This window comes from Tasmannia lanceolata, unplaced genomic scaffold (assembly GCF_043159265.1).
Source record: "Tasmannia lanceolata isolate RefF3 unplaced genomic scaffold, GAP_Taslan_0.1 ptg000019l, whole genome shotgun sequence".
Taxonomy (NCBI): Eukaryota; Viridiplantae; Streptophyta; class Magnoliopsida; order Canellales; family Winteraceae; genus Tasmannia; species Tasmannia lanceolata.
In genome coordinates, this window is record NW_027518696.1 from 3,617,037 (window position 1) to 3,638,465 (window position 21,429).

Here is a 21,429-nt window from a genome sequence, read left to right on the forward strand (position 1 = left end):
AAAAAAAGAAGAAAAGAAAGACCCAATTAGGAAAAGAGAGCTCCCTTTCTTCACCTGGAATACAACCATCGTACCAACAGCTGCAGCAGCATGCGCCGCCCTAGGAGAAGGCGGATCTCCAGCCGCCCGGACCCTGTAGATTCAAACCCAGAAGAAAAAAAGAGTAATTCTTCAAACTATTCAATACTTAAACTTTCCGTTTAGATACAAAGAATTTATAATCCTGGTCTGCAAGCTAAAATCTGGTTTTAATAAGCTAAGACCAATATTTTATAAGCTAGAACCTGAATTGTACATTTTCAAGATTGTAAGCCAAGGTTTTAGCTTAAGAATTCCAGGTTTTAGCTTATATTGCAAGCTAAAACATGGTTTCTATGAGTTAAAACCCAGATTTTATAAGCTAAAACCTGGATTGCACATTTTCAAGATTGTAAAACCAAGATTTTAGCTCATGAATTCCAGGTTTTAAGCTTGTATTGCAAGCTAAAACATGGTTTCTATGAGTTAAAACCTAGATTTTATAAGCTAAAACCTGGATAGTACATTTTCAAGATTGTAAAATCTAGGCTTTTAGCTTATGAATTCCAGGTTTTAGATTATAAAATTAAAATTTTAGCTCGTAAAATCCCGGATTTCACAATCCAGGATTATAAAATCCATGAACCACAAAGAAAAAGAAGAACAAGAAATGGCAAACCTGGTCCATCTCCTGGTGAGGATGTCATAACAATGAACAGAATTCGTCACACCCGCCAACCCTAAAACAACAACAAGAAGATAAAAAACAGCTAATTCTTTCAATTAGGGTTTTAGAATTAGGGTTTATTGCTAATTCTTTTAAATTAGGGTTTTAAAATTAGGGTTTGTTGGAGACAGAGAGAAAGAGATGGAGTAAATGAAAGAAGAACGAACTGATGCCGGGGGAGGAGGAGACTCCGCCTTCGATTGCAGTGGTCCCACCAAAGAGGATTAGACGAGGACCGTGCGATTGGGTGGCCCCAACCGCAGTGAGACTGTGGCTACAGCGGGGTCCAGGCGCGTCCTCTTCTGTATCCCAATTCGATTCCACAACTTTATATGTAGGAGCAGGGATTGACCATGGCTTCGAACCCATTCTCTTAAAGAGAATTAGAAATTAGAGCATCAGATTAAAACCCTAGAAATACACTGAAGAAGGACAAGATAAAAAAACCCCTTGAATTCCTAGCCATGGTGGAGTAGGAATTATTAGGGCATCAGATCAAAACCCTAGAAATAAAAAAGGAAGAAGGAGAAGATCAAAAACCCCTTTGCCTTCTCCTTCACCTCTTCCCTCTTTATTTTTCCCACCCTTGAGACGACGCTACACACCAAATGGCTGCAATTAATTGGGGTTTTACGTTCATTTTTATTCTTTTTTCAAAGTCAAACCGGTTTTTTCATTCCAACCGTTAGTATTTGTTTTTTGTGTTGGAAAAATATACATCGTACGGCATGGAATCATTCTAGGCTTCTAGCACGTTTATGAGTGGGGTCGAGAAGTGATATATTCGCACCCTTTTCTTTCCCGGGCCACCTCTTCATTCAGTGTAACTCTTTTCACATTATAAGCTGGTGGTCCAGGAGGGGGATCATATATATCATTTCCCTCCATTAGAAATGTTGGCCATCATCACAAACCCGGCTTTGGTCCCAATACTTGATAAAGCTTGATAAAAATTTTGTATTGATTTTCATGTGATATATAGTTTATGCTCTCGGCCATGTAGGAGAGACACCTTTATCTCAAAAGGAGGCTTTATTTTTCCAGATCATGAGCCAGCTCATTGTTTGAGTTTTCAGAATTTTAAAAGAAAGAGATCAATCTGGATCCAATGTGCAGACAAGGTATGCTTGTTATACCTTTTTATGAGTTGGTTAGGTATGATCAATTCAATTCAAGGGATGGTGGGAACCTATAGGTATAACCTTTAACTCTTGGGCCAGACCAATTGTCCTTATAACCACATATATGTTGCATGTGAATTGAATTATGGCTGTTTTAATTCATCAAGACAAGATCATCCTCCTACCCTGCTGAGGATATCTACGGCTCTCTTTAGTTGGAACACAGAGGCAATAATGGCTGTCGAACTCTAAGCACTGTATTAGAAAACCATAATCAAAGGTTGTGATCATCTACATGTTCTTAATTTAAGATCCACTCTGTATACTTCCAAAAGTTATTTGCACATTATCTTACATGTGAGAATGGGTTTAAAGTTAATTATGATTATTTGCAAATAATAGATACCCAATTGCTCTAGAATTGATATCATTAAGAGCTTCCAAAGAAGCCTTAATGCTCCCGTTTACAAATAAGATCAAGTTAAAATAATATTATGCACATACAATGACCAATTTTTGTAGCATCCAAAGAAGTCCTAAGATTGTGGATGACCTCACTACATGGCCAGGAGATGGAAGACGACTTGCAATCATGGGCGAGAATCTACTGCGATAGCTGGTTTTTTCTGCAGCCTTTAGAGGCCCAATTCATGAATGTCAATGTCAAATTGGACTATTGGGGTAAGCAGTAAGAACTCATTTCTACATCAATGAGATGTGTTTCAGATCACTCGAATACAAACAGATTGATGGTGAAGGGGGATGCACTTAGCTAGCTATCGGCTGTCTTTCGTCATATCACATTGTCTTTTTCTCTGGCTTCCTTTGTATAAATAAATAGCTCTCTCCTTCTTTTTCTTATGACAGATTCATTGAGTTGAAGATAAGCTCCAAGTCTCATGGTATAATGATATGTGACGATTATCTTATGGACTTAAAATTGAAAATGCCACACCCCTTTAGACATTATGCGGAGTTAAATGAGTTATCACTACCATACATACAATAAAGAAAGAATAATCAAGAAATGTATATGGTAATCAAGGGCGTGTTAGGCAAGGCTTCTCTCATTCTTTCCAGACTAAGCGGCAAAATCGAATTAATAAGTCCTCGAAAGCGACTCCGAGTCACTCCGAAGAATCTCACTTTGAGGCTGACAGAAGATTAAAATTAGGAAAATGGGCTTTAGGAGTCGGGTTTGCCTAACTATATTTTTTTTATTTTCTGCTTTTCACATCGCCGCACATATAAACCTGTGCCACATGGTATGGTATGGATACAAGTGAGAAAGCAAAGAAAAATGAAAGAAGAAGAACTCATTTATTTTTAGACTTGTATGTTGAGTACAACTCTTTACTGTTTGATAGTTGTCAAAGGATGCCAAGCAAAAGAAATTAAAACTAGGGATTTGCTAAGCTCCATGGCAAAAGGGTTTTCGTCGCTGGTCTTTTGCATGTCATACCAGCCACCTTGTGAATGGAGACAAAAGGGTTGTCTTCATTTACTAGGTGGCTTGTCTGACGTGCGATAGACCAGCCGCGAAAACCCTTTTGCGATGGACGCTAGCAATTCCCTTAAAACTATATAAATGTTGACTTCCAGTTACCTAATACACACCTTATTATAATATAAACATCTTCATAGCAATCTATCTTCACTATATAAAACTTGGTGACCCGTTTAAATACAAACTTCTCTTTAACTATTACATGTCTAATTACAATATGATTTTATTTATTATTTTGAAAATTTCCTAATGGTATCTTACATAAGGAATGACTATATAGAGACCACTTTTAGGATAAATAGCAAAAGAGAGTTTTTGGGATCAAGCACATGAGATCATCCTATCAAAGTCTTCTCACCGATATTTTCCTAGAATTAAGTTTGCCTTATGATCAACTGATTTGACCATGTACGTGAGGGAGAAGGAACAACCCTTTTTCTCTTTTAGCATTTTCTTTATATAATAAAGACATAATATTAGTATATTTTATAGAGGAAACGGTTTGTGTGCAGCTGCACATATAGCTTATCTGTGCATGGCTGCCACAAACCATGGCAGGGCCACATTTTTGGAGGGATCTAGAGCATTCATTTGGAAGGCCCTTCTATAGATAGGGTGTGTACCAAAAATCAGCCTTATAGGATCATCTTAACCCTGCCATTTGTGCAGGGAAAAAATGAGCAGAAACAGTGTCGGTCTATTTTCTCCTCTAAGGATTTTTTATTCGCACACAAAAAAACCAAAAAAAGAAAAGAAAAAAGAAAACAAAGAAAGGTGACTATGGCGCTTACATGTCACGTTTACAGTGAAATTCGTTGAGTTTGTTTTCTTGTGAAATTAAAATACAATTTGGGATGGTGGCTTTAGAAAAATAATAATTGTATGCATGGAAATCAATAGAGCCTTTATTTTATGCATTGAGTCAACCCCAACGTCCGTAAATACAATTGGGCATCAGCATTCGGGCCTACAGCTCCCACTTCTATCTGAATCATATGATATTCTTAGACCCTTGATCAAAGCCAATGAAAAATACAACCTCCAACTCTGTTAGACTGTTTGGAATGTGAGAAAAACATTTTTTATTGGATTTTTTTTTTCTTGGGGAAAATTTTCTTTCCAAAATTTTGAAGGAATGATACAATTATGCTTACTTTAGAAGGACATCGTCATAAATTGAAGATCGCTCTAAATAAAAATTGCGTAGGGTTTGTCTGAGTTAGCTTTTGTGTGTGTAAAAAAATAAGAAATTTTAGAAATATTTTTCCTTTCAGACTTTTCCAAAAAATTTCCAGCAATCCAAACAGGGCCTAAGATTTTAATATCTCTTCGACCTTCTCCCTGCGATTAATCTAACTAATTTTTTTTTTAATCGCAGCCTTTCCAAGAAAAAACCAAAAGGCTGATCTCTTCCATGGTTTGAAATTTCGGTTTCGATACCGGTTTCAGACCCACGAAATTTCAGTCAAAATCCGGTACAACAAATAAATGACTATTTCATTCAATATTAAATTTCGGTGAAATATTAAATTAATTTTAAAAAAACAGGTATTTTGGGTTAAATTTCAGGAAATTCCAAAATTTCGCGCGAAATAAAATACCGATTCGGATAATGTTGATTTCGGTGTCGGTCATTCTACCTTGGAAGAGTCTTTGAACAGGGAATCACAGTTTTCTAAAAAGAAGACCGATGAAAATTGACATTAATACTCTCGGCTCGGCTAATTTTGGAATTAACCTCTACCCATTTTCAAAGACCAGACATCATCAATGCTGAAATAAGTCTCACCACTAAATAATATGAAGTGGGAGGAAAGCTGAGAAATCTTCTAAAATCTAACCAACAGCCAACAGACATCTTTTAGCCCGGCACCATATTAGTCAGGGTTTCAAATTCTACCCGGTGTTTATGTCTACTTCGTGTGGCCATTAGATATGACTTTTCAATCGCTTAAAAACAACAGATTGGGCAATGCAAATTGACAGGTACCTAAAACAACTTTCAAACATGGAACAAAAGCCATCCTTTCTTCACAACATATATTAAAAAAAAAAGACCTTGATCCAATGCACATTTTAACATAAAAAAACGACCATGATCCAATGCACACTGACATATGTGCTTGGTGATTGGGCACATTGACCTGATGGCCATCACAGGCCCTGTGGGTCCAAAGACATTTTAGGATCTACTTTTTCCCTGTGCATTGATCAAAGGACTAGAAATATCCGATGAGGGTGGGATAAGGGCTACATAATTGTGATGAGGTAGCCTAGAAATCATGTGTATAAAAATACTTGTTTAAGCAGGTAGTCCACATAGTCGGGTAAGATCCCTTTGCAATTCTTTCAAGCTTATTTGCAAGGGTTCAAAAGGGGTATCTTCACCAGGGGTACCCAACTCAACCCAACAAAGCCTTAGTCCCAAACTAGTTGGGGTCGGCTTCAAAAGGGGTACCAATAAAAAAAAAAGGGGTTGCAAAAGAGGTATCAAAACAAGGAACTAACAAGTCCAGTTCCAAAATACAAAGGTTTCTCTGACCAAAAACCAGATGCAAGGAAAATCCCGGAAAAGAAAAGGTTTGGATGGCTTCCTATCAACTATTCATATCAGGAAAGCAAGCAGACAGGGTTATAAGGCATACTTCTTACTTTCCTCCTTCCTCAGTCACCTGCTTCTACCAACCTAAACCTGAAAAGGTGATGCATGGAGTGGCCCTTATATTACTTGGTAAATAATAGAATCAGATGCAAAGGGGCACTTCACACCCACGAGAAAAAACACATCCAAACAAGTGATCTACTTCATCTTATTACCCAAGTTTGAATGGAAAACAGAAGACGTAGTTCAAAATCTTGGTGAAAACTAATTGATCACAGTGATTAGAAACACAGAATATTTTCAAAAAACTTAATGGGCATGTTCTCTTGGGGTATTGTTTTACCCCTGGCAAGAGAAAGGGAGGGTAGAGAAGAGAGAGGAAGCAAAGGACAGAATGCAGATGGGAAGGAAATGGATTATTCAATCCATGATTTCGAGGATATTGAAATCTCAAGCAAGCCTGACCACACCCGAAATTCCTGAAAACAGGGTTTAAATAATTCTTTCCTTCCCACCTCCACTCAGCCCTTTCCCTCTCCACCGTCCCCTTCTCCTATCCTAGGGAAAACAATCCGCCGATAGAACAGGCCCAATGATAAAATAAGCAACAATTAATCATGAATGGAAATGAACAATAACTCCAAATACCAAACAACTTCAGGAAACTGCACATTAAAGATATCTGTAGTTTCAAGGTAAGAGAACTACAACATGCAACCAAAATTCATAAACCCAGGATGTATCCAGTTCCATACGTCACATGCACGACTAATTCTGACATACCAAGTGCAGACTTCTTCCAATTGATGCTCAAGAAGTTTGTTGACCGCATGCTCCATCAGCGAGGACTGTATGAAACATCAAAAATCAATATGTTTGTAGTCCAGTTACTCAACACGTGCTAATCAAAGATATAGAGATAATGCAATCAACTAGCAAAACTCAGAGATACCTGTACGAACGAGACCTGGACAGACTACGTCCATTCTCCCTTGGACTTGCTGACCTATAATTTGACCTGTAATCTTTATCGCCGCGAGGAGATGGTGAGATAGATCTCGGTGGTGAATAATAATCATCTCGTGCACTTCTCTCCCTGTCTCTGCAGTTACAATCATGTAAAAGAAAACAAAAAAGCAATTTACTAGCCGAAAAAAATTGATGGGAGAGGTAAAGTAGGATCAGATAGTGAGCAAAATTCATTGATTCACCGGAGCTTGAACATCGAAATGAACAAAGGCAAATGCCATTTCAAGCACCGAGATATTAGTAAACCATTCCTTCCGAAATTCATTAAAATAAGCATATGAAAAGAAAATGATATTGTCAGAATAGGTTCGGGAAAAATTGAAATCTGGAAATCAATTTGTTTTATCATGTCAATGGAGAAACATGCTTTAACGTTCTCAACTCTCTGCCGTTCAGAATGTAAACGTCAGAAATACGATTTTTACCTGCGCAAATTCAAAGAATTCTGAACAAAATTATGGACTTTTGGTCCCAACACTTTCAAATTATGCTCTAAAATGGTGTGTCAGTTGAACAGCATCTGATAACTTTCCACCTTTCTTTGCCCGGTCTTTCTTAAATAGACTATCTTTACTTTCGACAAAGTAACCACATCCAGAAGATTCTTTCTACTTCTAGCAGTAAGTACTTTGATGGGCTCCCATTCTCTGGAGATAAGATTCTCTCTCTTTTGGCAACTATAAGCTTTAGATTCTTTCTTAACTGGATAGTATGCAAAACCAAGGTATCAAACTTTACCATGTAAACAAAATCAAACAGAAGCTATCCTATGATCACAATTTATCTCACGAACCATGATAAAATGGTTTGACAGTTCCAGTTAGTGGGGGAGCCTTACAAGCCAAAAGCCCAATATCTGGAACCCCTTGCGTAGGGTTATATAGTTGAAGCAGATGATCAGTAATGAAAAATTGTCAAATAGCTTGGAAAGATAAGTAAGCAAGTAGTCAGTCACTTTTGTGTCTCTTTTCTCTTTACTCTTTAGTCTTTACTAATCCATGGATTCTTTAGGGTCTCTTTTCACTTTATGATCTGCATGAACAAGACCACCACATGTTATTCAGATTCATGGGAATATATGCCACATTCTGCCCGAGAGAACAAGCAGCAAACATTAAAGTACGATAGGAGTGAATTTATCCAGTTAAAAGGCTGGAGATTGTGTGATGCCTTCCACAACAAAAAAATGGGGGAGCCTGTGAGAACATCTGAATTGAAAAAAGAGGTGTCTTAATAAAAAAATTCTACACTGAAAATGAAGTGTGCCTTTTGTATGTGTTCATAAATGAAAAGAAATGGAGAGTGCCTTTTGTATGTGTTTTGCAACTTGTTTTGCTAAGTTATCAGTTCGCTTTGAAAGAGAACCGCCACACTGCAACACATCACTTTAAGCACGTGTGTTTTGCAACATACTTAACAATATTAATTTCAAAATAAAAATTAACACAAATACACACAAAAAAAAACATGCAACCAAAACTTCCGAAAGCTGATTATAGACATGAAAATAAAGGTAATTGTGAAATAGAAGCAAAATTATTTCTTTCGACGTAAGATAGATATGGAGAAGGCATGTGCGACTATTAGATCAGAATAAATCTTCTTTTTTTTCTATAGAAAGATCCATTTCTTGATGGCAGATTGTACGATTACTTTCAACACACTGTATGAACCATAAGATAATATCAGACAAACATGGATATAACATCCATCTTACCATATTTTCTAAAATAATCAAAACCCAAGAAGATAGGTAAACAAGGAAATTCGAAATTCCACAGGAAACAATTTACCAAAAGATACAAAGAATAAGAGAGATTCTTTATTCACTATGCATAGCCATTGTGGATCCAGAAATCTTCCACTTCATAATCAAACAAGGCAATTAAAATGGAAAAATAAAAACCATTAGTGAGGCAACATAAATGACTGCAAATCAAGAGTTGTCATTATATAAAATATACTAAAAACCAACAAGTTTACATGTCAATAACACCCAAAAGTTATGTGAGAAGAACATCTATAAAAGGTTAGAAGTAAAGACCTTGAGTCACGCCGCGGAGAGGGTGAACGCGAGTACGCTGTCAAGAGAAAACATCATCAGGTATTTACCAAAAACCAAGAAAATAGAACTACTCCATCAATCTGGCCAGTTACAAATTTTCTTTCATGAATGGCTTTAGATACATGAGCACAGGTGACACATGCATTGTATGCATGCATGTATCTGTAAATGAATAAATTGAAAGGTTTGATGTGAAAAGAAAGATTTTAGCAAGTTATTAGAAACTGACAACGATATCGCTGTCTCGGGGATCTTGGCGGGCTTCGCCTTCTATTGCTTCCACCCACGAATCTGCCACTGCATACACCAAAGCCCAAAGATTATCCAACAATAAACACCAGTAAAGAACTTACAACAGGACATACCTTTTTTTTTTTTGAAAGGTACAAGGACATATATATATATATATATATATATATATATATATATATATATATACTAGTAAAAAACCCCGTGCGATGCACGGGCCGACAAAAAACTGTACGGACCACATCATAGGTTGATCCAAACCGTCCATGTGATGGAACACAACATCAATAGGTTGTGCCTGTAAAATCATTTCAATAGGCTGATCCTAGCCCTCCAATCTATAGAGGTTTCCATAATCTGTTGTTCCTCTGAAGATGCTTGGAATTTGTAAATATTTTTAAAGGTGTGCGTAATTCGTAATATCCTCAAAATTTTAATAAGGAAAAATAGTTTTTCGTAATTGTCATATTTTGATACATCTTCTTTGTAATTTCTTCCTTAATTGTCATATCCAGGTACCCGTTGTCCGTAATTTCCCTCCCAAACTTTACTACGTAATGATTATTATTGCTAGCTTCTTTCTTTACGTATTATTGCTAGTAACCTTTCAAGAAATAGTATTTTGGTGCAGTTTTTCATCACATCTAATAAGACAAATCTCTGAATACATACAATTGCAAAGGATGGGCGAGACGTAGCGTTTGGAGAAGATGGCTAGCAAATCAAGATTCGAAATTACCACCGACGTGTTACCGCAGATTTTGCAAATAATTCTGAACATTCATACCTTTTTTACCCTCACATAGCTAGTATGTGCAGATATGTGGGGAGGGCAAAAAACGGTAAAAATCATCCACAATGACATGTTAAATGGAGAAAATTTTCTCCTTTTCTCTTCTGCTATATATATATATATGAGAAAGTGTTTGTGCGCTGCAGCGCAGAGAGTTCCCTGCGCTGTAGCACGTTATAGCCTCCCATTGGTCACTTTTGTGGGCCCGCAAAGTGGGACCTGCTAAACGAACCACTGGGGGGCCTTATAAACGAGCTACGAACACCTCTCTATCTCTCTCTCTCTCTCTCTCTCTATATATATATATATATATATATATATATAGAGAGAGAGAGAGAGAGAGAGAAAGAGAGAGGAAAAGGATTGTGCGCTTGAGCGCACCAAGCTTATGTGCGCTCAAGTGCCCCAAACTCATGTGGGCCCACTTTGTTAGGATGATCCGAAGCATTCATTAGAAAGGCCCTTACATAGATGGGGTATGTACCAAAAATTAGCTCCATAAGATCATCCTAACCCATCCATTTGTGGAGGTCAAAATGGACAGACTCTGTTTGTCCACAAATCTGCGCATTTTTGCCCTCCACTTTTGGAGGGGTTATGATGATTCAATGGACCTGATTTTTGGTACACACCCTATCTATGATGGGGCCTCGCACATGAATGGTTTGGATCAGCACAAAAAATGTGGGACCCAGGTGATTTGGCACTCGAGCGCACAATCCTTTTTCCTCATATATATATATATATATAGAGAGAGAGAGAGAGAGAGAGAGAGAGGAAAGTGAAGCTACACCGCCGGCTTAAAATACAATGGGCCCACATTGTTTTGGTGATCCAAAGAATTCATTTGATTGGCCCTCACATAGATAGGGTGCCCACCAAAAATCAGCTCCATAGGATCATCCCAACCCTACGATTTGTGGAGGCAAAAATAAACGTGTAAAAACCTTCACAAATTTGTCCATTTTTGCCTCCACAGTTTGAAGGGTTGGGATGATCCTATGGAGCTGATTTTTGGTGGACACCCTATCTATGTGAGGGCCAATCAAATGAATGGTTTGGATCACCAAAACAATGTGAGCCCATTGTATTTTAAGCCGGCGGTGTAGCTAAGTTAGCTACACCGGCGGTGTAGCTTCACTTTCCTCATATATATATATATATATATATATATATATATATAGGGTGTCCACAAAAAATCAACTTCATAGGATCATCTTAACCCTTCCATTTGTGGAGCTAAAAAATGGACAGATTCGTGCCAATTTATACCTGTCCATTTTAAGCTCCACAAATCACAGGGTTGAGATGATCCTATGGAGCTGATTTTTTGTCGACACCCTCTCTATGTCAGGGCCCATCAAATGAATGCTTTGCATCACCCAAATAAGGTGGGACCCATGTTTTTTGGTCGCCGGACTAGAGAATGATCTCTAGTCGGCAGAGTAGAAACACTTCTCACTCTCACTCTCTCTCTCTCTCTCTCTCGGTTGAGTAGATAAGCTTATCTACTCGGTTGAGCTAAAACCAGTGGGGGCCCACATTTTTTGGGTGATCCAAACCATTCATTTGAAAGGCCCTTACCTACATAGGCTGTCCACAAAAAATCAGCCCCGTAAGATCATCCTAACCCATCCAACAGTGGAGGGGAAAATGGGCAGATTTGTGGACAAATTGGGTCGGTCCATTTTTCCCCTCCACATATTTGGATGGGATAGGATGATCCTATGGATCTGATTTTTTGTGGACACCCTATGTAGGTAAGGGCCTTTCAAATGAATTGTTTGGATCACCCAAACAATGTGAGCTCCCACTGGTTTTAGCTCGACCGAGTAGATAAGCTTATCTACTCGACCGAGTATATATATATATGAGGAAAGTGAAGCTACACCGGCGGTGTAGCTAACTTAGCTACACCGCCGGCTTAAAATACAATGGGCCCACATTGTTTTGGGGATCCAAAGAATTCATTTGATTGGCCCTCACATAGATAGGGTGTCCACAAAAAATCAGCTCCATAGGATCATCCCAACCCAGGAGGAATAAGATGCTATAATTGTAAGAAGACGGGACACAAAAGACCGGAGTGCCCTCTTCTCAACTCATCTTCCTCCAAGTACAAGGGAAAGAAGAAGAACAACGGTCTTGTAGCCGCTTGGGATGCTTCTAGCACTTCGGAAAAAGGCTCAAGTGAAGGGGAAGCTAATAAGGATGATCTTTGCTTCATGGCACTCACTCATGAAGATGAGATAAATTCTAACCCCTCTTGTAATTCATCAAGTAGTGATAGTGGAAACATATCTTATGATGAATTGTGCATTACCGACGATTTGTGGAGGCAACAATGAACGTGTAAAGACCTTCACAAATTTGTCCATTTTTGCCTCCACAGTTTGAAGGGTTTGGATGATCCTATGAAGCTGATTTTTTGTGGACACCCTATCTATGCGAGGGCCAATCAAATGAATGGTTTGGATCACCAAAACAATGTGGGCCCATTGTATTTTAAGCCGGCGGTGTAGCTAAGTTAGCTACACCGGCGGTGTAGCTTCACTTTCCTCTATATATATATATATATATATATATATATATATATATATATATATATATATATATATATTATGTATAGAGAGAGAGAGGTGTAGCTACAAATACGTGTAGGTATTTGTAGCTAACTTAGCTACACCGACGGCTTAAAATACAGTGGGCGCCACATTGTTTCGGTGATTCAAACCATTCATTTGATGGGCCCTCACATAGATAGGGTGTGCCCAAAAAATAAGCTCCATAGGATCATCCCAACCCTACGATTTGTGGAGGCAAAAATGGACGTGTAAAAACCTTCACAAATCTGTCCATTTTTGCCTCCACAGTTTGAAGGGTTGGGATGATCCTATGGAGCTGATTTTTTGGGCACACCCTATCTATGTGAAGGCCCATCAAATGAATGGTTTGCATCACCGAAACAATGTGGGGCCCACTGTATTTTAAGGCGTCGGTGTAGCTAAGTTGTGTAGCTACACTTTTGTCATATATATATATATATATATATATATATATATATATATATAGAGAGAGAGAGAGAGAGAGGAAAGTGAAGCTACACACTCTGGGCCCACATTGTTTGGGTGAATCCAAACCATTCATTTGAGGGGCCCTCACATTGATAGGGTGTGCCCAAAAAATCAGCTCCATAGGATCATCCCAACCCTTCAAACTGTGGAGGCAAAAATGGACAGATTTGTGAAGGTTTTTACACGTCCATTTTTGCCTCCACAAATCTAGGGTAGGGATGATCCTATGGAGCTGATTTTTTGGGCACAACCTATCTATGTTAGGGCCCCTAAAATGAATGGTTTGCATCACCCAAACAATGTGGGACCCACTGTATTTTAAGCCGTCGGTGTAGCTAAGTTAACTACACGAGTGTGTACCTACACTTTTCTCATATATATATATATATATATATATATATATATATATGGGGAAAGTGATTGTGAACGGCCCCTCATATAAGCTTATATGAGGTGACCGCTAAAAACATGGTGGGCCCACATTTTTGGGGTGATCCGAGCCGGTCATTTGATAGGCCCTGACGTAGATAAGGGGTGCCCAAAAAATCAGCTCCATAGAATCATCCCAACCCTTCGTACTGTGGAGGTGAAAGAGGGGGGAAATGGACGGGTAAGTGGGCAAATTTATACCCGCCCATTTTCCCCTCTTTCACCTCCACAGTTTGAAGGGTTGGGATGATCCTATGTAGCTGATTTTTTGAGCACCCTCTATCTAAGTCAGGGCCTATCAAATGACCGGTTCGGATCACCCCAAAAATGTGGACCCACCATGTTTTTAGCGGTCACCTCATATAAGCTTATATGAGGTGACGGCTAGGAACACAGCAGGCCCACATTTTTGTGGTGAACCAAACCATTCATTTGATAGGCCCTGACATAGATAGGGTGTGCCCAAGATATCAGCTCCGTAGGATCATCCAAACCCTTCGAGCTGTGGAGGTGAAAAATGGGCAAATTTGGACAAATTTATACCCACCCATTTTCACCTCCACAGTTCGAAGGGTTGGGATGATCCTATAGAGCTGATTTTTGGGCACACCCTATCTATGTCAGGGCCTATCAAATGAATGGTTTGGATCACCCCAAAAATGTGGGCCCACCGTGTTTCTAGCCGTCACCTCATATAAGCTTATATGAGAGGCCACTCATAGTCACTTTCCCCATATATATATATATATATATATATATATATATATATATATATATATATATATATATATATAGTGTGTGTGTGTGTGTGTGTGTGTGTGTGTGTGAGAATAGAGTTCCTAAGGTGTCACCTCATATAGCTTAAATGAGGTGGCGCTTAAAAACATAAGGGGCCCACTTTGTTTGGATGATCCAAAGCATTCATTTGATAGGCCCTCACATAGATAGGGTGTGCCCAAAAAATTAAGTTCACAGGATCATCCTAACCCTTCCATTTGTGGAGGTTGAAATGGATGGGTATAAACCTCCATAAATCTGCCCATTTTTAACCTCCATAAATGGAAGGGTTAGGATGATCCTATGGACCTGATTTTTTGTAGGCACCATATCCATCTAAGGGCCTTTCAAATGAGTGGTTTGGATCACCCCAAAAATGTGGGCCCCTTATGTTTTGTGAGCGCCACCTCATATAAGCTATATGAGGTGACACCTTAGGAACTCTCTCTCTCTCTCTCTCTCTCTCTCTCTCTCTCTATATATATATATATATATATATATATATATATATCAGCTTGGTAGCTTCCGCTGCCTATCCAGGATTGAGCCCTGGGATTTGACAGCGGACTTGAAAGATTGCTTGTTGAACCCGTGAAAGTAGGATACTCCAAATTCGGGGGTCAAAGAGTTTCATAAAACGTTCTTGGTGGGAATAAGTTCGAAAGGATCAATGGATTCATGGTTAAATCCCACCATGATGCATTTTATGCCAATTTAGACTGAAAGAGGGATCAAATGGTATAGTTCATATGTTGGTAGCTTGGAGGATTACAAGCATGACTGTTGCTTTTCAATTGGCTCTTTATGTATATGAGAAAAGTGTAGCTACACATACTTGTAGCTAACTTAGCTACACCGACGCCTTAAAATACAGTGGGCCCCACATTGTTTCGGTGATGCAAACCATTCATTTGATGGGGCCCTCACATAGATAGAGTGTGCCCAAAAAATCAGCTACATAGGATCATCCCAACCCTACGATTTGTGGAGGCAAAAATGAACGTGTAAAAACCTTCACAAATTTGTCCATTTTTGCCTCCACAGTTTGAAGGGTTGGGATCATCTAATGGAGCTGATTTTTTGGGCACACCCTATCTATGTGAGGGCCTACCAAATGAATTGTTTGGATCACCCAAACAATGTGAGCCCACTGTATTTTAAGCCATCAGTGTAGCTAAGTTAGCTACACTGATGTGTAGCTACACCTCTCTCTCTCTCTCTCTCTCTCTCTCTCTCTCTCTCTCTATATATATATATATATATATATATATATATATATATATATATATATATATATATATATATATATATAACCCTACGATTTGTGGAGGCAAAAATGAACGTGTAAAAACCTTCACAAATTTGTCCATTTTTGCCTCCACAGTTTGAAGGGTTGGGATCATCTAATGGAGCTGATTTTTTGGGCACACCCTATCTATGTGAGGGCCTACCAAATGAATTGTTTGGATCACCCAAACAATGTGGGCCCACTGTATTTTAAGCCATCAGTGTAGCTAAGTTAGCTACACTGATGTGTAGCTACACTTCTCTCTCTCTCTCTCTCTCTCTCTCTCTCTCTCTATATATATATATATATATATATATATATATATATATATATATGGTGCGCTTAAGCGTCCCAATCACATGGGTCCCACATTTTTTGTGGTGATCCAAACCATTCATTTGCAAGGCCTTATCATAAACAATGTCTGTCCATTTTGACCTCCACAAATGGATGGGTTAGGATGATCCTATGGAGCTGATTTTTGGTACACACCCCATCTATGTAAGGGCCTTTCAAATGAATGCTTTGGATCATCCTAACAAAGTAAGCCCCCATGTGATTGGGCGCTTATATATATATATATATATATATGAGGAAAGTGTTGGTGAGCTTAAGCTCACCAAACTTATGGTGAGCTTAAGCGCCCCAATCCAATGGGTCCCACATTTTCTGTGGTGATCCAAACCATTCATTTGCAAGGCCCTATCATAGACAGGGTGTGTACCAAAAATCAGCTCCATAGGATCATCCTAACCCCTCCATTTGTAGAGGACAAAAATGGGCAGATTTGTGGACAAATAATGTCTGTCCATTTTGACTTCCACAAATGGATGGGTTAGGATGATCCTATAGAGCTGATTTTTGGTACACACCCCATCTATGTAAGGGCCTTTCAAATGAATGCTTTGGATCATCCTAACAAAGTAGGCCCCAATGTGATTGGGCGCTTAAGCTCACCAAACTTATGGTGAGCTAGCTTGCCCAATCACATGGGTCCCACATTTTGGGGAGTGATCCAAACCATTCATTTGCAAGGTCTTATCATAGATAGGGGGTGTACCAAAAATCAGCTCCATAGGATCATCCTAACCCCTCCATTTGTGGAGGAAAAAAATGGGGCAGATTTGTGTCTGTCCATTTTTGTCCTCCACAAATGGAGGGGTTAGGATGGTCCTATGGAGCTGATTTTTGGTACACCTCCCATCTATGTAGGGGACTTTCAAATGAATGGTTTGGATCATCCTAACAAAGTGGGCTCCCATGTGATTGGGCAAGCTAGCTCACCATAAGTTTGGTTAAGCTCACCAACAGTTTCCTCATACATATATATATATATATATATATATATATATGATGTTGCCAATAGTAAAATAAAACGGAAGACGGCACCTGATACGAGCAGTCGAACGCATCTCTTGTGGTGTTTTTCTATTTTCTTCGGCAAAAACAATGGTTATCTCACGCCCACCAATAACCTGATGGTTCATCTGTTGCTTGGCTTCTGCTGCATCTTCACCATTACGAAATTTCACAAATCCAAAGCCTCGTGGCTCCCTGCACAAATTACATCCAGCAACATTGGTCACATAAAGCATTTCTTAATAAAAGGTACATAATATATTTTCATTAACTCAACAGGACACAATATTACTTAGCATAGGCATCTCACAAATATGAAATTATTTAACTAAACTATAAAAAAAAGAATCTATCTACATACAGTAGTTTACGGAAGTAGATCGTAATTAAAGTAAATATTAATGTCCTTCAGAAGTTTTCAGTTAAATACCCAACTATCAATGAGAAAGTTTACCTAACAACCCAAGTCAAATTCAATGCAGCTAAAATTAACCTGCCCGGCACCACTGCGAACTAACAGTTCACATTCATATATTTCTCAGGACCATACAAGAATCCAAAACACAAAACACTGCCAACTAAAACAATGATCTAGAACAAAAACAAGAAGAGGATGCATTTTCTAACCCCACCTCCATTCTACTTTAGTGTTTGTACAAAAAAAGGACATTTAGATAAAGGTATATTCAAACCTTAACTAATCCTGCTAATAAATTTGCGCTAAAAATAGATATTGATTTTGAGAAAATGATGCAAAATTATTTTCTTACAATGACTCCGAATACATCTCTTTATTTGTGATAACATAAAATAAATCAAATTAATGATGCTAGAGGAGGAATATGCCTCATCGATGAATTAAATAAAGTATCACCCGCAACATCCCCCAACCAATTACAAAGTCTAACCAAAATGAGTTATGTCCCATCGATGTGGAAACAATACAAGAGATGATGTGGAAACAATATAGGAGATGCACTCCGAACATTATTCCTTTTGCATCATTAGTGAACATTATTTCTAATGAAAGGGAGGGCTGCATCCTTGCTCACGAGGATGGTCATGGCCCAAGAATACATATTGCACGTAATCTTGTTTTTAATCAGAGAGCAAAGCATTTGGAGGCAAATTTTCATTTTGTTCGTGAGAATGTATAAAAAAAAAGAGATTTCTACTCCAAATCAACACGCAAATGTGCTTATTAAAGCCTTAACTAGAAGCCACCATCAGTTGACCACTAGCAAGCTGGGAATGACAGGCATCCATTCATCAGCTTGCGAGGGAGCAATGGTGCTGGGGACTAGCGACATACTTGTTACACGGTCATTGCACATGCACTGTTAGAAGACAAGTTTGAGACAACCCTGACTCATGCTTGTCTTCTTAGCATCTCTCAAAGGAAATTACACATATTTGACCATCTCAGTCTCATGCGCTTCATCCCTTTTTTATATTAATAAATATGTTGACACTCACACACCCATGTGTGTCTACACACACACACACACACACACACACACACACACACACACAAGTGCGCGCACACACCTTAAACATATTATCATAGCCTATATTCCATACATAAAATCAGCACAAAATACATGAATTTTCAATGTATTTCAATAAATTAGCTCTGACTGCTAAGTTAGATCAATGTTTCAATAAAAAATAAACAGCAACTCTAATTTGCAGACCCAAAAACTTGTGCTCATCAACAGCCATCAAATTCCAGTTTTAAATAGAGAAGGCAACTAATTAAAAACTAGTGATCATCAACAGCCATCAAATTCCAGTTTTAAATAGAAAATGCAACTAACTTTCTCTAAAGACACAAGCCAGAATGTTTCACCTCTCTATAAAACTCATCTCATCTCATGGAATGATATATAATGAAATATTTTCAACTTCCGTCATCTATCAACAACAGATACTGACCAACAGCAATTTGAAAGTGTTCATCCACACTATTCAAATAACTGAACTTGGAAAAGATGTGTACTTATTTCATCATAACTATGAGGAAAGCATAAATTTAACTATTGGCACTTAATTATGAGATGATGAGAACATAACATACCCAGTGTAGTAATTCTTCGGAAGGTACACATCCTTCACTGGGCCAAAACGTTCAAATGGAACCCTGAGATCCTCTGGCCTGCACAACAAAGAGTAAAAGCTTAATAAAAAAAAGTCCATTCATGGATGACTGCAAAGTGCAAATAACTGAAAATGCAGGAAAAAATGGGCAGTAAAATTAACCAAAGAGCCAATGTCCACTCTTCAAAACCCTAACCCTCTACAAACAACAGCACTAGTGAGAGAGGATGGAACCACGACAGAACCAAAAGGTACACTACTATTAAAGAACAAAAAGAAAAGCACTTAAACACTCTAAAAAACCAAAGGATAAATAAAAACAAGAAAAAAACACCAAATTCAAAGTCTACACCATGCAGAGATAAGTTAAAGAAAACCCACAAACCACGAAACAAAAAGGCAGATTCACAATTCCAAAACCCAAACCCAACAAGAACGAAGATAAAATGACTAAAAAACAAAAGAAAACCACGTAAACACTCTAGAAAACCCAAGAAACGCCTAAACAAAAGAAAACTAAACAGCAAATCCAAAAGAGAAGTGAATTTAAAAAAAAAAACAAAAAAAACCTAAGTCTAACCCTAGCACTTAAAACACTCGCGAAAACCATATAAATCCCTAAACAAAAACTAAAGACAAAAGGAAAAAGCACAAAATTCCTAATCCTAAGCCTACGCTAAGCAAGAATAAGTGAAAGGAAAACCTAAACCCTCAAACCAAGAAACAAAAAAGGCAGATTCGTTCTACAAATCCCTAACCCTAGCAACGACAAAGATAGAACGACGACCAAAGATCCAAAAGAAAACCACGTAAAAAACACTCTAGAAAACCCTAAAACGCCTAAAAAAGAAAGAAAAAAGAAAATTTCAAAGAGAAGTGGAAATAAAAACCCTAACCCTAAAAAAACACGAAAAGAAAGAAGAGAAGAAGAAGAAGACCTGGCATCGAGAGAGATGTTACGAACGAGGAGTCCGGAGGGTAGGGAGGAGCGCCGATCTCTGTAAGAAGACCTTCCGGCGCCACTGGCTCGGTGGCGCTCTCGTGGGTCGTCATATCGCTTCCTTCGTGGAGGACTTCGACTTATACGCCTTGGGCTGTAGCTTCGGCTTCGGCTTCTACTTCTACTTCGGCTTCTGTGTCTTCCCATCTCCCCTAACACACTTTTTTTTCTCCTTCACTGCGACAAGTTGAAAACCCTAGCACTGAAGAAAGGGAATGGAATATATGTACTCTTATATAGGTGATATTATTCCCTTTTCTTCCCCGGGGCACCCCAAGTTTTGTAAAAAAAAGGAGTCACATAATTCATAAATAGGGCAGAAGGGTGTGGCTCAGAGAATAAAGGGGGCGAATAAAAACGTTTACTTCGAGGGCAAGTTGTGGGACGGCCTAGCATAATGTGAGGTTCATTCCTTTGTTCAGTTGTAGGGTCATACCTTTAGTCTTGCTCTTGTGCCCTTATGCGACGTACGTTGTGTTTTTTTTTTTTTTTTAAAATCTTAATATCGTTTCCATCTTCATTAGGGCTGGCAATTTCACCGGGAAAATCGGGGATCCGCCCCGCCCCGCCCCGCTTGGGGAGGGGGATTCCCTGATTTGAGTGGGGAAGGGGATTTAAAAAATTCCCCGGTACGGGGAAGGGGAGGAGAAGGGGATGGAGTTCGCCCCGCATTAATGCCATTTTTTTCTTGTATTTTGGGGGGAAAACTACTAGAAACCCCTTGGATCAAAACATATCTACAAGATTCCCCCAAAATTTTCATAATTTCCATTAGTACAGTTTTGTCCCTGAAATAGCTTTTTATGTTTTCTTTTACCCATAATCCATTGGGCATTGTCCCTTATTATATTAATATATTACCCTTAGAAATCCCTAAAATCTCTCCATCGAACCATCATTGTAAGGCAACATTAAATTCTTTGAAAATCTCCCTCCCCCAAATAAAGGTAACATCTCTCTGATGAGTGATGAGATTTTATATGATGTGCGCTCGTATAGTCCATTATTTTTCAAAAAGTAATGTATGGGCTGCACCATAGGATGATCCAAACCGTCCATTTGATAGGCTACAATTTAAAAGTACTTTACAGGCCACACCATAGATCATTCAAACCGTCCATTTGATGGGCCACAACGTAAATAGATTGCGGCCCAAAAATCATTTCCATAGGATGATTGCAACCCTCCGATCTATAGAAGGTACCATAATATGCAATTCCTCTATAGATCAGAGGGTTGGGATTATCCTATGGAAATGATTTTTGGGCCACAACCTATTTACGTTGTGGCCCAT

At 38.6% G+C, this 21,429-nt stretch overlaps 2 protein-coding genes across 7 annotated transcripts in view; both read right to left on the minus strand.

Moving 5' to 3' along the window:
- Positions 1-1,376, minus strand: part of BSL1 (BRI1 suppressor 1 (BSU1)-like 1) — a 34,353-nt gene extending 32,977 nt beyond the window's left edge. For both annotated transcript variants that reach the window (XM_077363033.1, XM_077363032.1), the window contains exons 1-3: positions 913-1,376; positions 698-758; positions 55-133 (exon numbers count right to left, since the gene is read on the minus strand). In XM_077363033.1, coding sequence (XP_077219148.1) covers positions 55-133; positions 698-758; positions 913-1,114 — 342 coding nt within the window. In that variant the 5' untranslated portion in view covers positions 1,115-1,376. The remainder of the gene's footprint in view (positions 1-54; positions 134-697; positions 759-912) is intronic.
- Positions 1,377-6,620: 5,244 nt separating this feature from the next.
- SCL28 (SC35-like splicing factor 28) lies at positions 6,621-20,356 on the minus strand. 5 transcript variants are annotated; one of them, XR_013236985.1, is made up of 8 exons: positions 20,074-20,356; positions 19,116-19,193; positions 17,069-17,233; positions 9,299-9,366; positions 9,049-9,085; positions 7,960-8,036; positions 7,430-7,706; positions 6,943-7,077 (listed from the first exon to the last, which is right to left on the minus strand). XR_013236985.1 is itself a non-coding variant. In XM_077362745.1 (7 exons), exons 1-7 carry the CDS (start codon positions 20,280-20,282, stop codon positions 6,814-6,816), a joined length of 717 nt encoding a protein of 238 aa, XP_077218860.1. In that variant the 5' UTR covers positions 20,283-20,356; the 3' UTR covers positions 6,621-6,813. The 5 variants fall into 5 exon arrangements, 1 of the variants encoding a protein (XP_077218860.1); XR_013236984.1 differs by having other exon boundaries at positions 7,843-8,036; XR_013236983.1 differs by having other exon boundaries at positions 7,798-8,036.
- Positions 20,357-21,429: the final 1,073 nt, after the last annotated feature.

What these genes read in the sequence shown, in the direction of transcription:
- SCL28 (XM_077362745.1), bottom strand. Translation starts at nt 20,282, where the DNA reads ATGGGAAGACACAGAAGCCGAAGTAGAAGTAGAAGCCGAAGCCGAAGC. An exon ending in CCGAAGAATTACTACACTGG is followed by an intron (nt 17,234 to 19,115) that starts GTATGTTATGTT and finishes TAATTTGTGCAG; the next exon opens with GGAGCCACGAGGCTTTGGAT. An exon ending in TCTCCGCGGCGTGACTCAAG is followed by an intron (nt 7,078 to 9,048) that starts GTCTTTACTTCT and finishes TTGTAACTGCAG; the next exon opens with AGACAGGGAGAGAAGTGCAC.